Source organism: Mytilus californianus, unplaced genomic scaffold (genome assembly GCF_021869535.1).
Source record: "Mytilus californianus isolate M0D057914Y unplaced genomic scaffold, xbMytCali1.0.p SCAF_9, whole genome shotgun sequence".
Taxonomy (NCBI): Eukaryota; Metazoa; Mollusca; class Bivalvia; order Mytilida; family Mytilidae; genus Mytilus; species Mytilus californianus.
Genome location: NW_026262745.1, coordinates 10,410,729 through 10,437,670, shown reverse-complemented (window position 1 = coordinate 10,437,670; position 26,942 = coordinate 10,410,729). Strand labels below are relative to the sequence as shown.

General features: G+C 31.6%; 2 protein-coding genes across 10 annotated transcripts in view; both read right to left on the bottom strand.

The window, feature by feature from the left end:
- Positions 1 to 1,228: 1,228 nt before the first annotated feature.
- Positions 1,229 to 26,942, bottom strand: part of LOC127715034 (uncharacterized) — a 55,899-nt gene continuing 30,185 nt past the window's right edge. For 2 of the 9 annotated variants that reach the window (XM_052221052.1, XM_052221057.1), the window contains one exon: positions 1,229 to 2,657. In XM_052221052.1, coding sequence (XP_052077012.1) covers positions 2,533 to 2,657 — 125 coding nt within the window. In that variant the 3' untranslated portion in view covers positions 1,229 to 2,532. Of the gene's footprint in view, positions 2,793 to 6,201; positions 6,350 to 6,889; positions 7,080 to 12,617; positions 12,900 to 14,487; positions 14,891 to 26,942 lie in introns of those variants that run through there. The other 7 variants (XM_052221058.1, XM_052221056.1, XM_052221055.1 and 4 more) reach the window with 7 other exon arrangements.
- Positions 15,008 to 25,292, bottom strand: LOC127715036 (uncharacterized). Its single transcript, XM_052221059.1, has 4 exons — positions 25,120 to 25,292; positions 20,543 to 20,760; positions 19,026 to 19,186; positions 15,008 to 15,333 (listed from the first exon to the last, which is right to left on the bottom strand). The coding sequence occupies exons 1-4, from the start codon at positions 25,184 to 25,186 to the stop codon at positions 15,036 to 15,038; spliced, it is 744 nt and encodes a 247-aa protein (XP_052077019.1). The 5' UTR covers positions 25,187 to 25,292; the 3' UTR covers positions 15,008 to 15,035.

Genomic DNA, 26,942 nt, shown 5'->3' with positions numbered 1-26,942 from the left:
TCAGGTCTACTATTGATCTGGGCACAAGTGCTTATTAGAGCGATTCACAACAAAAAAAAATCATATGAAAACGTAAAATGTTGACAGCAAAATCCGTAACAAAAAAAAAACAGTGACACCATGAGTCTGAAATGGTACTCGTGATGAATTTATTGGCTGTTCGTGGATTGAAGAGTTCATATGTGTCGTCTACATCTCCACAAGAAGACAACTAATTAATTTTCTGGGTGGAAATGCAAACGATTTTTGGCAAACAGAATTTTCGTTTCAAACAAGGTGGGATTTGCACCTATACCTGTTTGCACTGGGTCATTCGCTCAGATTTTATATTTTATATTAAGTTCATCAGAGCTTATGTTCAATAAGCTGAAGCAAAATAAAGTTTTACTTACTTTCTATTAACAAAATTATGTTATTCGGTCAAGATCATGATCTCTTTTTTGATAACCCATTTGATTGATATTCTTTTGTTATGCATTGTTTAGTGCAGCCATTTTTGGTTGATTCTAGCATGTTTTCCTTTTTTGTCATCCCCTATTTTTCTGCAGAATTTTCACGGAAAAATCGTTTTGACTTCCAAGCCCGAAAATCTGTATTCTCATAAAACTTCTTTCAATTTGTATGGCTTATGATGCAGCCTTTCAATAAACTGTTACTGGCCTGTGTCGTAGGACATGTGGGTATACTCGTTAAAACTTGAAAACAGGTATATAATGTTAATTGAGGTTAACAAGCTGTGTTAAATATTGATTCATAGGGTGAAGTTTCATAAAAATAAATTTCAAACAGTTTACAGTTACTGTAGCATTTGGGATAGAAATTTTATTCACTTTGCCAAATCTAAATAATATATAATTAATACAGTTATTTTGGTATGTGTTGTACTAGTAAATAATACACTTATTTTGATGGACAAAATTATTAGGTCTAAGATGAAGATTAAATCAAATGAGGCTACAGATTGTTTACAGTTACAGTATATTTCCTTTCAATATAGGTGTTGTGTGACCGTTTTATATTCTATGACAACCTCTAGGTGTCATTTTTGTGAACTTCCGTTCTCGTGTTGTCTCATTGGTATATTCATCTCCACTAGCTGCTGTTCAGATAGTACAGTCGTACCCGAAATCATAATTCCCTATTTAACGAGGAAGTTTCTTCTATACGTGTATTCAGTTTTAAAATGACATGATCTTATATCAGGCATGATAGGTGTGCACATAACACATTGTAAAATGACAAATTTAATTCTCTTTATTCGTTATGGATGCTGGGTCCTTAAATCATTATTTCTAAATATATTAGCAAACCATTGCAACAAATTTAGATGACACAATTGAATGTTTATGAATTTAGTAATATGATATCATATTATAATATAGATAAAATTCCCCTCGTAAAAATTTCAATTAAATCGGTATAAAAAAAAATAATCCTTTTCAGTGCAAGATTTGTCCGATTTTTTTACCTTTTTTATAGATCCGATGTAAACAACATCTAATATTACGGAACAAGTTTTCATTACATATTGATATGATAATATCTAAAATTACAATAACAACTTAACATCTAAAATACTATTACTTTACTCATCCATCGTATTTGATTCGCCTTCGATCATATCAAGTATTCAACATTGTGTACCTCCGGCGAAGTGGACAACTTTTTAAATAAATGATATTTCAGGAATCTCGCTTCCTATCATAATTGCTGCTTTCAAAGGAGCTGTTGAACCAAGGTTTTCAATGGTGAAATTGCAATAATGCCTTCAAAAATTGTATTTACGCTATGGTTTGGTTGACAATTATGGAAAAACTGTGTCACATCTGACAAGTTTACTAGTCAGTTTTGCCCGATTGGGAAATTAACGAATGCCACTTATTAACCAGAGTTGTACAAAGCAATAAGATAAGTGCGACTGCCTACGCTTCAAAACCACATAGTTTCACAACCGGTTGTATATTGAACTTATTTATTTGCTACATCGTTAGTTGTCGTTGCAGTATTGTGTGGACTTTTGTTTGTGTTTCAAGTCAGAAAAATACGTCAGTGGTTGTCTTCTGTTATATGTTGATGTTTTTTTTCATATTTAAGAAATGATGCGTTGATGGCAGTTGTTAGTCTGTTAAATTTATTTATAACTCTTTTACAGTCCGACAAATTTAGATATTGGCATATTGTAGATACTTGTGCATTTGTCCTGATCAAAATGGTCTGTTAACATTTAGATACCTTTTGATTTTTTGTGTTTCTGAGATGCTGTCTATATGACGTACATCACAAATTTATTTTCTAAAATATTTTATGACAGAGGTATCAATTTATATTAAGAAATTTTTCTTTGGAATCATTGGACTTTAAATGCTTTGTTTCAGCTTCGTGTACTCATAGTTATATAAATTATCTAATTTTGATTTCAAGAAACGGTTAAAGAATAAGAGGAAAACAGACGAAAAGTATATAAAATGTCTCAGGAATGTCGATGACAATTTCAATACGTATCAAAACATTTTACAAACATTCTAAGTCATGTCAATACAGCAACATAATTGTATAAAACATTAGAAATTGCACAACGTAACATTCAAAAGACATCATAACTCTGCATTCCTTATTTGTTGGACAATCGTTTGACGCTTGTTCCTCTTCTTCATAACCTTCATATATCCAAGGCCCACATTTTGGAATTTTTTTCGGGACTTTTGGCTGTTGACTCGGTGTTCCAACTTGTAAGGTAAGACCCATACCCATCTCGGTATGTATTTGAAAGTGACAATGGAAGAACCAAAAACCTGAAAAATGTACAGGTTTCCTTGATATGCTCTCCTTACATCCTTATATTGATTATACTGTGTACTAATAATTGTGGAAATGAATCATGTCTACACTTTTACTTTTTATTTTCTTGTAGTGGAAGAAGAACAGAATTTTTTTTGTTAGTTTGATACATTAAAAAGCATTAAAAACCGTCTTTTTTGCTTTGAAAAAATAACATAAAATAATGCATTAAAATATCGAAAATGTCTCGTCAGCGGTATTCGAAATCAAATATCTGAAAAACACACAAAAACTTCAGAGAGTATAATATGTAAAAACAGTTTCTACTTGTTCAAAATGAACATTCACTTAACTGAGAAAAAGTTTCCTTCGGGACCTTAAAAAACAATTACATAAGAAAGCTTATTAACAAATGTTTTGTACAGAACAAAAATGCAAATCGTGTAAAACAGTATTGCAGCATTACATCATTATATCACAGAAAATGTTAAAACATCAGATTTTATAAACAATAAAGCATTGAAGAGAGTGTAGTCCTGCTGGAACCCAAGGCTCCAACTAATAGAACATTAAAGCAAATTGTTCTTTACGTTATATAGATCGAACTCTAAATCCAGACTACATGTATGTACGTTAATAAACATTTTGAATTTGTCAAATGATTCATAACTAAATGTGAACAAAATTGTATGTACTTATCTTGCATTTTCAGTTGTTACTGTGGACTAATTACTTTAAGATTATTCTACGATATTGACATATGTATTTTTACTTTTAATGAATTTCAATAAAGAACATACACATCTTATTGGATAATCATTATCGAAAAATGTTTGTCAGTTCATTTATTCTTTTTAAGGTCTTCTTTCCTTTCGATATCTTTTACAGATTTGCATATTTTATTTGATTCGGTCATTTGGGACAATAACATTTAACACGAAATAAAACAGCAAAATGAAAAGAAAAAAAAAGTTTTTAGAGAGTCTAACTGGTTTCTTTTATTTCAAGGTTATTGTTTTCATATCCTTATATCACTATAAATATGATTGTATTAGTTACGACTGTAATGAGATTCACTGATTTTCTTTTCCTTCATTCATAAATGAGAAGAAATTGTATGTGATTTTTAGCTAGCTGATGCAGGTTCTTGAACATGAACGTTAAGATATGAAATATGGTTTGAAATATATTTCTTTATGGCAAGCCGTTTTACTATTTATTTTTACTTCAAGATATCTAATAAACTTTATAAAATATCTGTTATAGCTTATAAGATATCCGATATAGTTTATACGATATCTTATATAGTATATAAGATATCTTATATTGTTTATACGATATCTTATAAAGTTTATAAGATATCTCATATAGTTTATCAGATATCTCATATAGTTTTCTTTATAAGATGTCTTATAAATTATATGAGATATCTTATTAACTATATGAGATATCTTATAATTATATAAGATGTCTTATAAAATATATGAAATCTCTTTTAGAGTATATAAGATATCTTATATAAAAAAATATTTAGAAGATATCTTATAAACTTTATAAGATATGTTATATAATATATGAGATATCTCATATAATATACAAGATATCTTATATAATCTAGTTTGTATAAGATATCTTATAAACTTTAGATATCTTATATACTTTAGATATCTAAAGTTTATAATATATCTTATAAAGTAAATAAGATATCTTATAAAGTAAATAGGATATCTTATAAAGAAAATTATATGAGATATCTTATAATTTATATACGATATCTCATATACTATATAAGATATCCCATATAATTATAAGATATCTCATATAATTTATAAGATATTTGATGTAGTATATGAGATATCTCATATAATTTTCTTTATAAAAATAAAAATAACAAAAATAACAAACGAAAATTCAAAACGGAAAGTCCCTGTTCAAATGGCAACATTAAAAGCTCAAACACATAAAACGAATGGAAAACAACTGTAATATTCCTGACTTGGTACAGGAATTCCTTATGTAGGAAATTGTGAATTAAACCTGGTTTTATAGCTAGCTTAACCTCTCACTTGTATGACAGTCTCATAAAATTCAATTATATTGACAACAATGTGTGAACAAAGCAAACAGACATAATAGATAAAAATGTCAAGAATAGGGGTAAAGCAGTCAACATTGTTTTATAATCTTAATCACTATTAAAACAATTAAACTTTATAAGATATCTTTAAAATTTTATAAGATATCTTATAAAGTATATAAGATATCTTATAAAGTATATAAGATATCTTATAAAGTTTATACGATATCTTATAAAGTATATAATATATCTTATAAAGTTTATAAGATATCTTATAAAGTATATAAGATATCTTATATAAAGTTTATAAAGTTTATAAGATATAAAGTTTAAAATATATCACTTTATAAGATATCTTATAAAATTGAGAATGGAAATGGGGAATATTTCAAAGAGACAACAACCCGACCAAAGAGCAGACAACAGCTGAAGGCCACCAATGGGTCTTCAACGCAGCGAGAAAATCCCGCACCCGGAAGTGGTCCTCAGCTGGCCTCTAAATAAAATTGTGTACTAGTTCAGTGAAAATGGACGTCACACTAAACTCCAAAACATATAAATTAACTAAAATCAAAAAACATACAAGACTAACAATGGCCAGAGGCTCCTGACTTAGGACAGGCGCAAAAATGCGACGGGGATAAACATGTTTGTGAGATCTCAACCCTCCCCTTTTACCTCTAGCCAATGTAGAATAAAGAGACACATAGTAATACGCACAGTAAAACTCAGTTCAAAAGAAGTCCGAGTCCGATGTCAGAATAGGTAACAAAAGAAACCAAGTAAAATGACAATGATAGGATAGATAATGAACAAAGGACTACTAGCACTTACTGACACGCCAGCTCCAGACCTCAATTAAACTGATTGAAAGATTATGTCTTCATCATATGAAAATCAAGTACAATCCCTCCCGTTAGGGGTTTAGTATCATACCATCACAAAATATATGAGAAGAACATAACCCGTATCATGCCAACAACTGGTTTTAGAATAAATGTGTTTATTTCCAATGCAAAGACCCTATATACTTTATAAGATATCTTTTAAATGTTATAAGATATCTTATAAAGTATATAAGAAATCTTATAAAGTTTAGAAGATATCTTATAAAGTTTATACGATATCTTATAAAAACTAGATTATATAAGATATCTTATATATTATATAGGATATCTTATATATTATATGAGATATTTTATATATTATATGAGATATCTTGAAGTTAGAATAAATAATAACACGGCTTGCCATAGTTTTTTGGTACTTGGTATTTACCATTTTCATTATTCTCAATTTGACTTTTCATAAATATTCGATTTTTTTAAACGGAAATAATTACCAACCTGGGTTTTTTGCATGCAGTCTAAGAATGGTAAATCCTCCATCATGAGTCATTACTGAATCTTTCAATGGGGCTCTATCAAGTTTTCTATGAATCATGCCCTTTGCATCCAATGCCTTGACTTCCTCTATTGATGTTGATGTATTAAGCTAAAATACCAGAATTATATTCATTTATTATCATAATACTACCTATAAGGGTTTAACTGGCAGAACAGAGGTATATAAATAAATAATATAAAAACAGATTATGTTGTCCACATTGCTACATTGGAAAACTTCTCTCAATTGTAGATAAGTGAACAGTATTCAACGACCATGAAACTAGCCTACATATGCGACATAGTCGGTCTATAGTATATTAGTTTCTATGGTATGCATGCTATAAATGAGATCATGATGGTAAAAGAACTAATGTTTTTGATTTGTTTTTCAACAAACTATCATACAAATATTTAAAATCACAACAGACCAACAATGTAACACTTTTAAGTCAAAAATAAGATAATTGTTATTTTAATTCATGATATGTTTACAACAATGATCACCTTTAGATTTTCCTTCGAATCGGCATGTGGGAATATGAATCATGAAATCAAAAAGGATTATTAGATTAAACATGGAATTGACAATTTTTGTGATCTATAAACCACAGCGTCTGTATACTTTCTCCTGTCAATATTCGTATACCTTATCCAGTCCTATAACTCTAAAGTAGTTTCCATGTAGATGAAATGGGTGGTTTGTATTAAAAGTAGCACCTTCGTCCACTAAAAAAAATTTCTACTACTTCTCCTAATCCAATTTCAATAACATGGAAACACTGGCAAAATTCACTAGTACAGTTTGCTTTCAATGAATCTTCATTACAAAACAGATCCTATAATACAAAAAAGATTACATCCTAACGAAATTATAAGATACAGTCATGTTTTATTAGACTAAGTTCAACAATGCAGTGACAAATACTATTATTGAGTCAATACGAATGTAAAAAATACACGGATTTTTGTATTGTAAAGTTGCTGTCTGATTGGTATATCTCTATATCTGCATTCATTCATACGTTATGTTCTATGAACGCAATACTCAAACAAAATTGAATTGATCAGGCTTATCTCCTGATATATTAAAAACATATATATATATATATAGGCGTAAAAAAAACAATTTTCACATGTGCAGATATATATACATAACAGTAAAAATGACATGTTTATGGTGACCGGTAATTAACACCTTTGTTTGATCGTTCAAGCGGAATGTTAGTGTGTTGAACATTTTTCACATCAGATAAAACAAACAAAACGAATTTAAATGACCCAAGCCGAGATTAAATGAATCGTTAGATTTAAAACTAATTAATTACAATAAATAAATGATAAAAGGAGATGGAACGTTATTTCATAACAACGTTCCGATCAAGATTAAATCCCGATAACTTCTAATTATGAACAATGCCGGAACGTCACAAGCCTCCTTAACGACGTCGCCCATAACTACGCTAAATCAGTTATCCTGAAGAGTCCCAATGGAAGGATGAAATCGATTGAACTGGAACTGTTAAATTGTTTACTTATTTTACTATTTATTTTATGAATATATATATATATATATATATAACCAATCTAAAAGGGTACAACATCTGCAAAATATGCCTATAAATGAACAAATGTAACTATAAATATTTCGGATAACAGATATCCTTCATCAGTATGAGCACGATGTAAAATGAATCAGATCAATCTATACTGATTATTAAACTATAGCAATCTCGAATTCTATACAATAAAAAAAGTTAAACAGTTTCACCCGAACATCATATGTAGAGACGCTAATAAACTTTTAAAATTTCCAAAAAACGACTCAAAGACATGCCTAAAATGAAAATAGTAATTAGAGATATGAACTGGCACAACTCTAAAATTCCAAAATGACGTCAGTTAAGATGTTACAACAACTGCGTGTAAATACATTCAAAAAAAAAACAGCACTGATCGATATAAGCTGGTAAAATATATCAAACAGAGGCTTTTATCATCCCAAATAAATATCAGTTTTATAATGAAAAGAAAAAAATAACAGTAAATTTGGGATAAGGTTAAAAAATTGGACGTGGATGCTTACTTGTACATCCCTACCAAATGAAAAGAACCCTAGTATTTAAACTAGTAAAATTCAAAAAATTCCAAAAGAATCCTTAAAACTGTTAGGGTCAAGTAAGGAAGCCAGAGTAACTGGAAACAAATGATGTCAGGAAAATGAGTGATGGTAGGGAAAATGAGTGACTCATTCTATGTTTTTTCATTAATGCCCTCTGGGGAAACTGTCCTTAGCTTTCTTATCCAAAACCTTTCCCGAGCAAGTCTTTCGGCCCTTGACCAACTCTCGTTGTGGTCTATGATTGTGACTGTAAGGTTTTTGAGATCAGCTTGGGCGTGCCCAGGTGATCTCAAATGACGACTTACGGGGATGTCGGGCTTGCAGGTGTAGTCACTTCGATGACCATTCATGCGTTTGTTGAATGGCTGTTCTGTCTCGCCAATATACTGCATGCCACATCGACACTGAAGAAGGTATACAACATTCTGTGTTTTGCAAGTTACATTACAAAATATAGTGTACACAGACCCAGTGGAGTGGCAAGTAAATGTTTGAGTATTCAGTATTTGTTGGCAAGTCAGACATCGTCTGTTACCACACGACTTGCACCATCCTGCAGTTGAACAGCTTTTATTAGAAGAGACGTCAGCTTTCACAAATAAGTCTTTCAGACTTGCTTGTCTCCGAAAAGCTAAGACAGGAGGATTGGGAAAGAGCTTGGACAATTTTGGGTGCATGGCAATAGTTTGCCAATTGGCACGGATCAAACGTGAAAGGTTAGTAAAGGCGGGATTGTATGTTAAAACAAACGGAACTATTTTGCTGCGCCTCTTCTGTTTGTACTGTAATAGGTCATTGCGGCTGTTGTTATTAACACTCGCAAATCCCTTATCTATGTCCAATTTCTTATAACCTCGTTTGGTAAAAAAACCGCGAAGTTCCTGTAACCGTTTAGTGACAGCTTTCTTGGAGGAGCAAGTCCGCTTTACTCTGAGAGCTTGACTGTACGGGATACTTTTTGTACAGTGTTTGGGGTGACAGCTTTGGGGAGAAAGGTACTGATGTTTATCTGTAGGTTTACAGTAGAGATCTGTTGATATGACACCGTCCTTAATAGATGTAGTAGTGTCTAAGAAAGATATTTTGGATTCGGAAATTTCATATGTAAATTTAATTGACTTGTGTGCGTTGTTTGCATGTCTGAAACGGAACCAAGACAGAGGTTTGGATAAAGATGTTGAAATAATTTGTTTCTCTTATTTTCCCATGAAAATATTAGCGTATGACGGTGCCATTTTCGTCCCCATCGCTGTCCCGTTTATCTGAAGGTAATGTTCACCATTAAAGGTGAAATTGTTGCATTTCAGAACCAGAGTGAGCAGCTGGTCTAAACATTCGGTAGGTGGTTCTAAGGTGTTGCTAGAGTCTTATATTTCCTTACACAATTGTATTCCGTCATCATGAGGTATGTTGGTATACAATGAGGTGACGTCTAAAGTGACAAGGGGGGTTTCCGGAGGAAAAGGGTTCATGGATTCCATTTTACGAAGATAATCTGTTGTGCCTTGAATGTGAGAAGGAAGATTTTCTACATGAGATCTTAAATGAAAATCTACGAATTCCGAGATTTTCTCAGTCGGGTGGCCGTTTGCGGATACAATGGGTCTACCAGGGTTGTTAACCTTGTGTATTTTAGGAAGAAGATACAATCGACCAGGCTTGGCGTTCTCTGGTTTTAAATATCCGATTGTATCCTCATCTATGTGACCGTCATCGTGCATGGTTTGTAACGCAGTAATAATTTTGGAACTAAACTCGGAAGTAGGGTCATAGTTAAGCTTCCTATAAAATTTCCATCAGAGAGCTGACGCTCTGCTTCCGCGATGTAGTTAGCTTTGTCCATTATCACAATGGCACTTACCTTGTCTGCTGGTTTTATCACAATATCATCTCGGTTTCTCAGCGATTGTATGGCTTTTTTCTCGTCAGAAGAGGTGTTATAAAATGACGAGTACTTGTTGCTAGCTAGATGAACAACATCCGATTTGATTTTGTCGATAACATCTTCCAGTGTAGCAGATTTACTAGGTTTTGGAATCCATGACCTCTTCTTTCTAAAATGCGGAATTCTGATTTCTTCCTCCGAGTCAGACGTGTCTGAGTCTTCTCATTATCCTTGTTACCAAAATATTCTTTGATTCTGAGGGTTCTGGCAAAGTTATTAAGGTCATCTTCCAGTTTCATATTATCTATGTTACTGGGAGTGGGGCAAAAATTCAAACCCTTAGATAAGACTTTAATTTCGTCCTCAGATAAAGGGACTGTTGATAAATTGACAACCGTGTTGTTGGAATTGACCGGAATTTGACTTTTTCTTCGAAATCTACGGTTGCGAGGTTTTTTATTTTTATTTGAATTTTTTGAAGGTCTGATTAAAGGGTGATTAATTTGCACATCATCACGTTTAAATTTGTTAATCTGTTTGACCTGCAAACAACGCACACTAGTCAATTAAATTTACATATGAAATTTCCGACTCCAAAATATCTTTCTTAGACACTACTACATCTATTAAGGACGGTGTCATATCAACAGATCTCTACTGTAAACCTACAGATAAACATCAGTACCCTTCTCCCCAAAGCTGTCACCCCAAACACTGTACAAAAAGTATCCCGTACAGTCAAGCTCTCAGAGTAAAGCGGATTTGCTCCTCTGAGGAGGCTGTCACTAAACGGTTACAGGAACTTCGCGGTTTTTTGACCAAACGAGGTTATAAGAAATTGGACATAGATAAGGGATTTGCGAGTGCTAATAACAACAGCTGCAATGAACTTTTACAGTACAAACAGAAGAGGCGCAGCAAAATAGTTCCGTTTGTTTTAACATACAATCCCGCCTTTACTAACCTTTCACGTTTGATCCGTGCCAATTGGCAAACTATTGCCAAGCACCCAAAATTGTCCAAGATCTTTCCCAATCCTCCTGTCTTAGCTTTTCGGAGACAAGCAAGTCTGAAAGACTTATTTGTGAAAGCTGACGTCTCTTCTAATAAAAGCTGTTCAACTGCAGGATGGTGCAAGTCGTGTGGTACTCCAGGTTCCTTACTTGACCCTAACAGTTTTAAGGATTCTTTTGGAATTTTTTGAATTTTACTAGTTTAAATACTAGGGTTCTTTTCATTTGGTAGGGATGTACAAGTACGCATCCACGTCCAATTTCTTAACCTTATCCCAAATTTACTATTATTTTTTCTTTTCATTATAAAACTGCTATTTATTTGGGATGATAAAAGCCTCTGTTTGACATATTTTACCAGCTTATATCGATCAGTGCTGTTTTTTTTTTGGGAATGTAATTTACACGCAGTTGTTGTAACATCTTAACTGACGTCATTTTGGAATTTTAGAGTTGTGCCAGTTCATATCTCTAATTACTATTTTCATTTTAGGCATGTCTTTGAGTCGTTTTTTGGAAATTTTTAAAGTTTATTAGCGTCTCTACATATGAAGTTCGGGTGAAACTGTTTCAATTTTTTTATTGTATAGAATTCAAGATTGCTTTAGTTTAATAATCAGAATAGATTGTTCTGATTCATTTTACATCGTTCTCATACTGATGAAGGATATCTGTTATCCGAAATATTTATAGTTACATTTGTTCATTTATTGTCATTTTTTGGTGATGTTGTATCCTTTTAGACTGGTTATATGTATATATATATATATATATAAATTAAATAATAGTGTTTTCAATACAAGATCACAAGTTCCAATGCTTATACATCCAGAAATAACAACTGATTATTTGATATCAAAATATCAATAAAGCTGGATTACCGGTATTGAGGCAGAATTGTTAGTTTTCTAGAGCACATGTGTTCACTTCTGTTGGTTTTTATTGGAATTCGAGCTACTCATTATTCAATAATTCAGAGTGTATTGTTGACCAGTGCTTAACTTGTCCTTTGTTCAGTTTACATTTGAGTAAAAAATCATGATATTTATATTAATAATGGACCACCATGGCAAAACATTTGTATAAAAAAGATTCTACTTGATGCTAATTTAGCGTGAAATTCAATAGTTGACAGTTTGTATGACTTCCTTTGTATAATGTAAAACAGGTATTTCACGTAATGTATGCATATATTTAAAACAATTCTGTTTGCAACTCAAACTACTCGTTTTTCATTTCCAGTAATGGTCAATTCACTAAATAAAAAAAAAAAAACTATACTTATTTTTCATAGGCACTCTTGTTAATCAAACTGTTACTCTATGATGAATATTAACTCAATATGACCAATACTCACACTCGGAATGTCTGAGTACTGCGTTTGAGCAGGTGCAGGAGGGAACACTGTTGATATATGATTAATTTGTTGTGTGAATCTTCTAAATGGTGCATCTACTTCATGAACACTGTAGAGCTCCTTGTCATGTGCTCGGAAATTGTCAATTATATTAAAATCATAACCAAGATAGATTGTTTTGTCTGGAACTTCTTTTATCGATTCATCATTTGGCATCGTAGAATTTAGTTGTGATATATCAACAAAACCTTCTGTTGTCTTTTTGTTAAGAGGATCTAGTTGCTAAAAAAATGATGAACGAATAATTATTTATGTTAGATTGAGAGTGATTAAGAAAATTCCTGATAGATGAATTCTTTTGTAAAAAAATTATGCACTTGTACGGATCTTTAAAACTGTCAAAATGTAACTAACGTGAAACTTACATGAATTATCTATTACAAGAATTTTAAGAATTTTAACGTGAATGTCATGTGCAACGAGTATGAACCTAATATTTTTGTAATTTATTCAAACTAATTTCATTTCAGTTTATAGAAAAACATTTTAATCGGCATATTTGTGAAAACAACTGTATACCCATACCATAATAGTAAAGAATGATTTTTGTTTTAATTTATGGTGTAGACTCAGTGCGGATAAATTCGCATCGAACACTTTCTGTGTATATCTTATCGTTTTCACAAGTATTTGATCAACGCTGTTTATAAAAAAAGAGATGTGGTATGATTGTCAATGAGACGTGTATCTACCAAAGTTGAAATGAAATGGATGTTGATAACTATTAGTTATCGTGCAACCCTCAATTATGAGCACTTTCCATACCGTCAAGTCAGGTCTAAAACGCCCCTACATGAAAAATACATGTTGATTTATATTTTTCTATAAACTTTCAATATAAATATAGTCAACATTAGTTTACCAATTATCAAATCTAATTAATCGATTAAGAAGAATACTCAAAATCACAAACAATAACTTAGGCAATCCAAGGAACCTCAAACGGAGCCAGACATATATATAACTATATCAGTATCAAAAATTGTATCAAATCATCATGCTTTTTTGTATATTTAATAAAATCTGAAAGTTATCAAAATATGTTTTTGGAGGACGAAATACAATAAAAACATATAATCGGCCACAATGTATTTGAGCGGTAAAACAAATATGATGTGAACCAATATCAGATCAATTTAACTTCACATTTTGCCTCCTTTTCTTCATTTTAAGCTCAGAGTTAAATTACTACCATTTTCCATATTTATGACCAAAATCATATTTCATTTTTGAAAATGAATATGACTGAACTTCACTCTTTTAAAACAATCAATTATAATCAAAACAACAAAGTCATGGTTATTTTTAGTTTCAATTGTTTTGTTTGTCATTATTATTCAGATGTACATTCATACAACGCGCACTGTGAATCTATAAAGTTGGACTAACTCCTTGCGCAACGTATGATGACCTTTATTTGCTTACTTCCACGTCATTTGAACCCTGGTGGATAGTTGTTTATTGACAATCATTTCCACGTCTCCTTATTTCTATTAAGTTTAATCTTTTACCTCACATACTTTTGACTGAATATAACAGTAACTATAAATAAAACTGAAAAACAAATGATTCATGAACCGATATATTAGTAGTAGCAGTTTTTAATAAATTGTGTTTTTGTTTTTTTTACAAAGTATCAATTTCGTATAAAATTTAAGTGATTTTCTTATGGATTTCATCTTAATCAAATGAATCTAAATAGCTTATATTGTAATTTGAAGTCGCAAGTTCTGACCTTAAAATTTGTACATGTTCTTGTTTATTTATGCCAATTGTTATAGATTCTATTAAGTTTTGAAATTATACGTACAATACCGTGAGTATCTACGTTCCATTCTTTATTCCCTAGAGGTGCTTCTTTAGCTGCTCCTTCGTATTTAACAACAGCAAGCTGAAACGCTTTTAAGATTCCACAAAGTGACATTCCTGATGCTCTCATCCAGTAATTTCTGACATCTTGATTAGTGTGCACTATTATGTCATATCTTTCACCAGAGTACATTACTACCGAGTCTACGGTGTAGGGTTCTAACGGAGATCCGTCACTTGCAATCACTGTTAAATTATGATTGTCTATCTTATAAGAAAAAGTTCTTTGTCCTATCTTTCCTTCCTCTTCCCTTAGGAAAAATTGACTGACGTACAAAAATTAGAACCCTCGAATTTTGCCCGTTAGCATGACCTATTTGCTATGCAAAACAGTAAATTTGCAGCGACGTTCGTTTTAATGGGGGTAGTTGTATATGTTATCTTTATAGAGTGTAAAATGTTACTGTGGTCTAAACAGACATTGTCTTTGTTACAAATAATTAAAATATGGTTGAAAAATATTGACAATTCAATAACTTTAATTTATATCTAATTCAAACGGATCGAAATGTAAAAACGATAATCAGACAAGTTACCATTTATAAGCATGGAGTCCGATAGAACACCTCCAGTACGGTGAAGCAGAGACGATAACCGTCCAGGCATCATGTCTGTAAACCAATCGTTAATCAGAACAGTGAATTCTGGGTCATCAACATCATATCTCCCTAAATGCTCGTCTATTTCTGGTGGTTCCCGGATAACTAGGGGTCCAAATAAACCATCTGCATTTTGCATGCCCGCATGAGAATGCCAGTAGTGTGTTCCAGGTGTGACAGCCAGGAACCTACAATAGATAAGATTATTATTTCATGTTACTGGTTTTTTTTTGTCTCTCTTTGTAAGTCACAGTAATGAAAAACATTCTTTGATATTTATGATATATATATTTAATGTAGCTTCACTTTTTGTACATTTTGGTGAACGAAAATTTAATAATTTGGTTTAAATAATCGGTTATATCACTCAAAGGTGAAATAAGAAAAGTTAAGTTCGTTAAAATGACATGCCGAATATTACAAAAATATAAAAAGGAATTGGAACATAGAGTAAACAAATAGAAACACGAAGTATAAAAGAAATTTTATAAAAGGAAATTTGATTTTGGACTTTTAACTGTCAAGTTTTCAAATTTGATATTAAGAATACTATTATAATTTGAAATTATTAATATGAAGTATAAAAAAGTATTTATTCCGATTCAGTAAAATGTTGTGCAATACCTCTTAAAAGTGGTCTTTAAGTCTATATTTTCCCGATTGTTGTTTCTATATATAACAGTATTATAATGCATTGTCCATGGAGACTGTGTATCAATAGCAAACTTCATATATGGCCCGATTTTAGTGTCAGTGAATTCACCAGACCAATTATTTATGAAATTATCGATGGATTTAGGGAATACATAAGATAAAACTTGACTAAAAGTACAGCACAACGGGAGTCAGTAGTGGATCAGAAACTCGTGATTTTTCCGAACACTTTGTTTTCACCCACAGTATTTGGTTAGATTAATTGTTAGTTAATCTTCAGATTTCCTTGTAGTGTTTGTGCACTGTTAATGTTACGTCTTTTACTATTTTTGTCATCGTGTTGTCCGTCTTTTATAGTGTTTATTGACCCTTGATATCATCCCCCGTTTTACAATAATTGATTATTTGACAAGTTTTATACTATTCAAATGCTTGACATGTGAGTTCCTACTTTTTCTTTGAATTTTTATTACTCAGCTTAAGGGTTCTTGAAACCTTTTTATCGGCACACAACGTCTTTGATTGAAATATTAAATAAGAAGATTTGGTATGATTGCCAATGAGACAACTCTCCACAAAAGACCAAATGACACAGCAATCAACAACTATAGGTCACCGTACGGCCTTCAACAAGGAGCAAAGCCCATGTCGCATAGTCAGTAATAAAAGGTCCCAAAATGACAAATGCAAAACAATTCAAACGCGAAAACTAACGGCCTAATTTATTTACAAAATAATGAACAGAAAAAAACACAGCAACAAACGTCAACCCCTGAATTACAGGCACCTGACTTGGGACAGGCACATACATAATGTGGCCGGGTTAAACTCGTTTGAAGTCGCCAACCCTCCCCCTAACCTGGGACAGTGGTGCAACAGGACAACATAAGAACAAACTATAAGAATCAGTTGAAGAAGGCTTAACTCATCAGATGGATACAACTAGAATTACATCTAACAGAAACACAGAGTGGACGTGAACGGGTACTTATACATCCACACAACAGAAAGACACTAAGTACAGATCTGAGAGTACTCGCAGTTACTGACAGCTAGTTCAAAGCCAATAACAACTAATGAAAAAAATATATTTGACATTGCCTCAGAGTAAACATAAGTCTCATTTTACTGTAAGTTAACTCGTCTGGTATTCGCTTTGCCATATTTTGTCTCTTTTTCATGAAACACTGAATTTTAATCGGGATTTATACTCTTGTGGTATTATTAACTAGATAGAAACCGTATATCAATGCGATTGGAAATTTTGGGATTTAATCAAATCACAGCTGGGCGTTTTACACTGAATAATTTCAAGATCATATTAAAAAATGTTATAAGTCCACCAAAATTATTACTTTACATTATAAATTTATGAAAATGTATTTGCGATGCCTACATATACATTTGTTGTTATATTCATTTATACCTTATATAGATTTTAAAACAGAAAAGGTGATGTAAATATGATATATTATACATAAAACTGCCATGTTATCCTCATGAACAGTTCTTTGTACAGTAAAACACTTTCTTTTACAAATAAAGTGTACACGTAGATGTACCTGCGGTTTTGTAATTTTTGTGATTTCATTGCATGAACTTTTTGCAAAAGGATCTACGTCGGGAATCGAGCTTAAAGACCAATATTATTTATGTGTACAAAATTAAGATATATTGAGGAATGTTTTGTGATCGCCAAATATGCATAATAAACGACATACAAAATCACCTTTTACAATATGAATAATTCTAAGAGAATCAACAGCATATTCAGTGCAAATTTGTTTCATAGGAACAACACACAATTACACAACCGTAACAATTGAAAATAACACTAAATAACTTTTATTCGACTGAAGCACTTGTCTGGATTTACCTATATCAGGAACGCCGAAAGCCGAATATTTGAAATCTAAGGATGTAAAAAACTAAGACAGTTTTGTCAAAGGTTAAGTTACAGTAAATGAGCTATGTCACAGATTTTTTTAAACAATTGCCTGCAACTTTGGCTCGTTTAACTTGAAATGAAAATTGAAAATAATAATGTATTTATCTGTTTTATTTTCTGAAATATTAGTGATTAATGTTTTTCAAAATAGGTCAACATTCGTATAGAAAGCACATAAAACCGGCAAAAAAGAATCTTAAATTTGTCTTGAAATCATCAAATTTCAAATTTCAAATACATAGATTTTTCTCAAAAAACTATATGTTGTTGTTACACAAATTTCCTTTTTATTGATGTAAAGTAGAAATAGGGCAACCGACTTCGTTTTAACGTTATACATTATTCAAAGTGGTGTTCTATGTGAAAATATACAACAAAACGTCGAAATAATCGAAAAGTCATCGTGTTGTATGCCATAAAACGGAAATTGATGTATCAACAACATATAATTTATTAAGAAAAAATCTATATATTTAAAATTGGAGATTTGTTGATTTTAAGACAAATTTAAAGATTTTTTCGCAGATTTTATGTGCTTTCTGTACAAATATTCACCTTTTTGAAGGAATTTAATCACAAATATTTCAAAAAATAAACGAGATAATTACATTATTTTTTCTGTTTTCATTTAAAGTTGAACGAGGCAAAGTTGTATTCAAAATTTTACTAAAATCAGTGACATAGCTCTTTTATTGTTCCTTGACCCAAAACGCATTTTTCTGTTCAAAAGAACAAATGAATCAGATACGAGTTTCTTAACCAAGTAATGTCTTTCCAAACCGAAACAGGTAAAGATCTATATAACCAAAAAGGACATAAATAAATAACCAAAACTATTTAAGGTAAACTTTGCCCGAAGGAGTTGGAACCATGGTTTCTTAATAATTTCTCGATTTATAAACGAACAATTCAAGGAAGGTATATTATAAATCATGTCGATACCGAATCCTGGCTACTGAGCTTATAATACCCCCAGGGACTTATAGTCCACAATTAGCGGTATTGACCCCGTGCTAAAAAACAATAAAATTATAACTCTTTATAATTGTATGTGTACGAAGCGCTTTTTTTGTTTACCTTCATCAGGAACGCCCAAAGCCGGATATTTGCTCAAAGCCGAAAATCGTGAATGACAGGACATGTCATTACAAAGAAGAAGATCTCTGCATGGAGAAGTAGCTAAGAAAATACTATATACGAGTATTTGATTTATGACAAAAGAGAGAACATGCATTGCTATTCAACTTTGTTCAAGTTAATGCAACAAAAGACAGATACCTGTACTGGAATGATGAATATTCAGGAATTGGACACTGTGTCAACATTGCCACACCATCCATATGTGGTTCAACATGTATTCCAAGCCAATGAATTGATACTCCTTCACCTCCCAATAAGTTGTTTATTATATTTACAACTATTGTATCGTTAAGACAAACCTGCTCAAATATTATATGATCATGAATCAACAAATGTAAGCCCTTTTTTAAAATTACAACAGACATAAATTAGTCTTTTACGTGCATCTAACACACGTACTTGTATATGTTTTTATACTGAAATTGTCCACTCGTTTGAATATTAAAGATTTTAATCTTTACTCAAGATTTCAAGTAGATGTTAAGATATTAGATATGTTGCGGAATAAGAAGATTTGAAGTACTTTTTTCTTGCAGGTTAATCGATGAATAAGTGTTCAGAAAGTGATTGTATATCGTTTAGCAAAGTATAAAAGAGCTTCTTTAAACTATGAAAAAAGAAGTTATCTAATTTGAAGATAAACTCAGAATCAAGCCAATTGCAACAATTAACGTTTCAGAATAATTGAGTTTAAAGGAATTTCGTCTCGTTATCTCTTTATTATAGTGATCATTCATATTGTTCGGAAAGCAGTCAATCATAACTGATCATACTCTTTCCAAAATACTACAATCTGCAAAAAAGATTCTGCTTGCTGTTTCTTGTTTACAAAATCTTATGGGTTTGTAATTTAAATAAGATTGATGGTAAATTAAAGTAGAAATTGTAGAGGCAGCATTTTAATAACAATTTTAAGATTCCGTGTATATCTTTTATACGATCGATCTAAAATTTGTTTTTGTTTTCCAGAATCCTGGGAATTTTATAATCATTGTTGCCTGAAAAAGATTATTTAGTATTTTTCCTTGTGCATTGCACCTTTAACTACAAGGCATTCATCACAGCAAACGTTACTGTAGTTAGAACTGCAATTAATAAAAATCCATCTTTTTATCACTTATTCATTGAAATTACTTTTATGCATACAAATACAAAGTACGAAGGAAATAGGACATTGCTGGTGTGATTGAATTGGTACGTAATACAAAAAAAACGGGTGCGGGTTTATATTTATACGTTAGTAGTTTCATCTTTCGTTATATGGTTGTGTCTTTACGTAACATGTGTTTTTACGTTTTGAAATTTTGTTTTTATGTTCTTTAGTTGTTCTTGTACATTATGTGATTTTGATTTTATTGATGAAAAGAAATATCTTAACTGAAATTATTTGAGAAGCCATCATAGAACAAATCACGCGCTAATATAACTTTCAGATATGTATTGTAAAAAGTGAAGTAATTTATAATAATGCACTCCTTTCCTTGTCAAATTATTCTTTGAAAAAAGTACATGTATGCAAACGAATAAAAGAAATAAGGCTTTTACGTCAATGAGACAACAACGTTACGATTCAAGAAAATCAAGGACTCTAGAGATTAACAATCCTCAACAAAAACAGGTATACATGTATCAAAACTTGTTAAATGAGATTTTACGTGAATTCCAGGTCCTGGTAGCATCCTGTTTGCTGTCAGTATTGGACGTGGCGATCCATCAGCAGGAACGCAATGTGGTCTCTTGCAATCAGAAGCGTTAAATGGGCAGTCGTAACATGCTTTCGACAAAGTGTAATAGTACTCTAAAGTAAACATATATTTGCAAGTCTTTCTAGTATTGATACCGCATGGTCGTATACAGGGATGGTTGCTGTAATCTGCAATATAACAACACCATAGCAAGAAGAATCATCATCAAACTTTCTCATTCACATATATAGTTCTCTAAATAAATAAATATACACGGTCAATTTCTGTTATTATAAATATCTATGATATTCAATTGATAACAGATACCGGTATTTAATCCAAACTACAACCCAATCATAACACTATAAAACATTCCAAAAACAAACATAAAAATGCAAAAACAACAATCAAACCAAAAAAGTATCAATTACATGAGGCAATACTCTTTTTTTATAAACAACAACAAAAACACAGAAAAAAGCATAAACAAACACGAGATTAGGGAAGATAGATGAATACATTATGATTAAATGTAATTTTTTTTTTCATGTGTTATGGTGGTGTAAAGGGTAGAAAAAATCGTAGATTGGGTTAATTTCAGAGAATAACCGAGATTTAAAATTTTCCAGGCGTTCTGTTGAGTTCTTAAGAATCCACATATGGTTAATGCCATTACGCCAGTAAAAAGTGTCGCAGTATGTAAAAGACGGGCAAAAGATATCAAGGGATATTCAAACGCATAATTCGAAAACAAACTGATAATTCCAGGGGTAAAACGACAACGACGTAAAGACAACAACAGTACAAAACACACAACATAGAAAACTTTAAGATTGAGCAACATGAACCCCACCAAAACACCGGGGTAATATCCCTTTCATTGCGGACCATATTTGGTTAATATTACGGACAATTCTTAGGTAGAACATGCAGATGAGCCGGCAATGTACAGTTGTTTGTACGGAGTTTTGTGAAGTTACTGAGGTATCCAATACAAACTCAACATATATTGATAGCTGATATATTATAAGCTTGGTATCATTGATAAAATTTTATATAGACCTTTATTTCACATGAAAAGAAATTGTATTCCTTTTTATACACACCGCATAATTTTATTAAAAGCAAATGTCTTGTGTTAAATGAAATTTGTTTATATCTTTACAAAGATGACCCCCTGTGATAGATGTAATTTAAATCAAGAATGTAAAACATAATCCATAATACCGATTTGAACTAGCCATGAAGGCCATTCACCTTTTTTTGAACGATATTAAATGGCTTTTTGACATAACTATTTACACATTTAATAGCATACAGATCACTAGATTATTCGTAAGAGCTATTTACACTAACATTTGAAACTTATTTGCAGGTTAAAAAATGTAGGTTGAAATCGTTATTGGATTACATATTTAAATAGAGACAACATGGAACATCTACAGAATTCTTTTTTTCACTGATGGAACTAAAGTAAAACGCGCGTGAAGTTCTTCATGGTTATGGGTAGCAACGCCCAGGTATAAGGATAAGCAATACTTGGGACTATGGGTTTTTTAGCCACGTGTCATTAGTCAATAGAAATCTGAGTAATATACTAAGCTTGGGATAAATATTCATTAAATCTCCTATACATGTCTAGGAATATCATTGGTTAAAAGCGAACACGTGGGAACCATGTATATTTTTTTTCTTAACACAAGTTTTTTGCCCTTATTTTTAATATTAGGTCAGTGTCCGTGTTTTATCTTGACTGCACGGTCAGTGGGCGTGATTTATTTTAAATACATGGTTGGTACATGGTGTTGACCCAAAATTAACATACAAAAATGTGTTAAAGACGCTGACTGTTAAGATAGTCGGTTAGATAAATTCGTTACACAGTGTACTGTGACCTTAACGATATATACGGGGTAAGTTAATTCCATATGGGGTTCGAGCTTTGCCCACTCCCGTCCCATATGGAATTAACTGACCCCGTATATATCTAATTATGTCACTAGAATACTGTGTAACTAAATATGCACCATACGTAGACGCTGTTAGAATGATGCTACATGAAAATGAAAAGTTCACAATATGAAGCTGAAATCATACCCTTTTCGTAAGTTTGCTTCTAAGTGATAAGTCAACATACGAGACGGACTTAATTTTATCTGTGTATCCTTTATTACGAGTTAAAGGGATAAATGCATTCAACTAAATCACCAAATTTTTAATTATTTACGGAGTGGAAATCATCTGTAAAACGAAACGTGAAGTTAAAGGATAATGCTAGCTTTCTTTCCATGCTTCCTTAGATTATATTGCCTTAAGTCTGTCTCCTTTGTATTAAAGATCAACAAAGCAAGAAGAGGAACAGAGTTAATTTTCATCGGTTTGCCAATTATTTGTTGAAAAACACGTCTTCTTAACATAACAGATTAGTTTTAAAAAAAGGATCAAACATCTTTATGGTGTCAATTTCAGAACATTGTTCGTTTGAATAAGAATGGGTTTATTTACAAAGTTTGATTTTTCCTTTCCCGTAACAAGATATATTTTTTTCTACAATGGCCATTTTTGTCACTGAAATAAAGTTTGTTATTTTAATCTTAATTAAGAATGTGAAATACTTGTGTAAAGGGAAGAACGGTTATTAGAAGGCATATACTCTATACAAAAAAGTATCAACAAACATACCGAACTGCAAGTTATATTCAAAAATGGGGAAGCAGATTGTAGGAATTATTTATTATCCAAATCTAATCCACACAGTCCCGTATGTAAGCAGTTTTACAGTAACTCTGAAACCAGACTTTAGATTACTGATAAAACATGTAAAATTGATATTTATAATTAATTTGGAAAGAGGAGCATCGGAACAATTGGCAGACTCAACAAAACTATGTTTAAAAATACATCTATGTTTTGTATCGTATAAATTGAAGAAAAATCTAGATCTTAAAAATTGAAAATAAACATAGAGCAGACCTATCATTATTCAGGATTTCTTCTTTTGTAAGGGTGATGGTATTATATCTTGGTTTTCCAAGTGAAATATCAGCACCTTGTATAGTTATCATGCATTTTACGTAGTTTGATCGTTTTTACACACAAAAACGCAGTTCTGCACGGACAACAAAATATTTGTTATTGAATAAGGCCAGGTACTCAGCAACATGTTGGTATTTGATGACAAACGCAGAGTGTTCATAGACCCTTATAGTTTTTTTCAATTTTAATTTGTATAAATGGTCTTAACACATTCGGATAGAGTTTTAGCTTTTCTTTTTTGCATTGAGCCCATTGCCTGGCCTGATCGTCGTCTTTCGTTTTTTTTTCTCTCAATGCGTTGTCAGTTTCTCTTCGACTAATTAGCTTTAATTGCCACCTTTGTATCTTACACCTCTTTTAAGCGTTGTGTTTGAAATTGATGAATTTCGGCTAACGGTTTTATGGTCCTTTGCCTAACATATCCCGCTGATAAGTGTAGATGACAATGTTTAGGTCAACCATATTAATGTGGCTAGCTATTGGGTTATATATTGGGAACTATCACAGGTGCAATAAGGCGGTTTTGACTTAAAGACGTCGGTATGATCATTCCTATTGCCTTTGTCACCCTGCTTAGTAATTTTTGTATCACGGCTTTGAGATGTGAGCCAAAATTATCAGCGAGGTCACAATGTCTGCGGAAAAGTTTTCAACGAAGTCAGCATGTGCGAGGAGACATTTGTAAGCTTACTTTTGTCGAATGTAAAACTGTGTTTGAGTAGGCTTTGGGATAAACACCAGAAAAGGCAGATTATCGGGATTTTTTGCTGATAGATAAATTATCAGCTACTTGATACAATGTGTAGAAAAGGTTGTTTCTTTGTTTCATCTTTCCCAATTGGTAAGTCAAAGGATTTACATAAATGTTGAGATTTTCTGATTATTTTTGTTATCATAATTCAAATATTATCATTAGTAGTAGTAGCAGAGGTATTCCATTCTCATGCGCAGCTCAGTAATTAAGTTATACATGAAGTTTCTATAGTGTTATTTTCAGTTGGTATTCCTTGTATTTATTGCAATTATGTCTATTTGGGTTGCTTGAGAAAACGTCTGTATCAAGTGAGGAATATGACAGTTGGTTTTTCAGTCGATCCGTTGGTTGATATAGTTGAGTGTTTGGTTTTGTTATGTTTTATGGACCCCCTTTTGGAATCTACCTTGAGATTTGGTAATTTTGTTAATTATCAAATGGCAAATCAAAAGCTCTAACACATCAAAAGAATGGAAAATAAATGACATATTTTGATGGGGATATATAAAACATAATAAAAACTAACTCAATTAGGGTTTCATGCTGTTCAATTTCACTGTAATCATGTAAAAATTTAAATAAAATAGATATTGTCATTCATATTTGATATGAGTTAAGGCATCACCCAAAAAGATAGACAAGATGACTAATTCAAATATTGTTATTATTTTTATATTTTTTATAAATATGTTTCAAAAGTTAGTTTTTTTTTAAATAGGTGTATTATTAATTGTGACTTAGTAAAAATGATACTTACCATTAAGTTGGTAGTTTGCATTCACATACAAATATCCCAGAACAAACAGTATCCACATTCTATTCATCTTGATATATAGTTCTTATAGATTTCGTTGTATCAAAGTAAAACTTTTAAGTCTCTAGTAACCAAAATTCAAATCAAAGACATAAAAGTTGTCAGAGTTATTTATATATGATAACTAAATTCGAACTATTTATATTTGCAAAAACTAAAATATTATGTAATGTTTGACAAAACATAATGCATGAAAAGAGACATTACTGAATATGATACTGGTAATACATATTGAGTAAATGTAAATACTGTTTAATCATCGTTTCGGTAATACACACTGAATATATAGAGAGTACCAATGTACAAAATTTCTGTTAACCAATCATTAGGATCTTAAGGAAATGGTGCCTTTGGGATATACATTGTTCCTATCTTTTTGATTGTGCTATATTTCTGTCACTTAGTGTCGTCATTTAAGCGATATTTTTTAACATTGTCATATAAGCGGGTGGTTTGGCTAGCCATAAAAACTAGGTTCAACCCACCATTTTTTCTTAAAATGTCCAGTACCAACTCAGGAATATGGAAGTTGTTATCAAATAGTTCGTTTCTATGTATGTTGGCATTTGTTTTTGTTGCACTTCAGTGTTCCTGTTGTTCCTTTGTTTTCCTCTTACAGTTGATGTGTTTCCCTCGGTTTTAGTTTGTAACCCGGATTTATTTTCTCTCAATCGATTTATGACTTTTGAACACCGGTATACTACTGTTGTTTTTATTTGCTTGTTAATTTTTCTGATATTTATTAAACCAGAGAGCAATACATAAAGAGATGCTATTGTCAAGATTGTGCTACATATACTACAAGTATAGAAAGTATGTAGAAAACTGCCTTCGTTGACAAGAAGAACAGTTAGGACATTGGAATATTCAATTCTAAGATCGAGTCCAAAAAACTTGTTACATTTTTTAAAGATATCTCTACCTTTTATATCTTGAAACAGCTATTGAAATAAGATGATTATATAGGAAGTGCATCATAGTCCATCGATTGGCAAACTTAATTAACACAGACCAGAGTTTCGCCTTAGAAATTCTATTCATAGTAAAATTAGCAAAGCTAGATAGCTTTTCGACTTAAATCGATATTTCAGAGATCAATACCCAGGCATCATTGATCTCATTTTGTGCTTAACGTGGTGAATAGTTATGTTATCCTTAGAATTAAATTGGCCAATTGAAAAGAACTTCCGTACTTGCGTTATAGAAATTGTTCATTATTTGTTTTCCAAACTATTTGGAATTTCAGTGACATTTGAATAGTTTTGTGTTCAGAATGAATTTTTGATAGATAACCAAAACAAGTTCAAAGAAGGGTGCGCATGCTACAATGTCTCCTCAGTTTTACTGATCACATTTTAATGTAAGTGTTCAGGATAAAGATCTCATTTCATGTACCACATAATCTTAACATTATAAATGAAAATATAAACATTCTTACCACACTATATATTTTACCTTGGCATAAATGATGCGTGCCATAAGCACGAAAACTTAAACTGTACGTAAAAAACGCAAAATTGTGTAAAAAGGGTTAATTTACGGAATTTGTTATACCTATGATAAAAATGGCAGATTATGACGTGTTGGTTGTTTAAGGATGAATTTGCAATCTTTTATAATTTTAGAAACATAAAAGTTAAATCATGATTTAAGTCCTACCCTCAATTTGCTACAACAGTGACCTCATCTTTTGCTTGATGGGTAAAAGTGACACATTTTTAAACTAGATAACCTAAGCACGAGTGTAATCAGTGACCATGTTAGGT

What these genes read in the sequence shown, in the direction of transcription:
- LOC127715036 (XM_052221059.1), bottom strand. Translation starts at nt 25,186, where the DNA reads ATGAATAGAATGTGGATACTGTTTGTTCTGGGATATTTGTATGTGAAT. An exon ending in TACCAGGACCTGGAATTCAC is followed by an intron (nt 19,187 to 20,542) that starts GTAAAATCTCAT and finishes ATATTTGAGCAG; the next exon opens with GTTTGTCTTAACGATACAAT. An exon ending in TATTCATCATTCCAGTACAG is followed by an intron (nt 15,334 to 19,025) that starts GTATCTGTCTTT and finishes TATCTATTGTAG; the next exon opens with GTTCCTGGCTGTCACACCTG.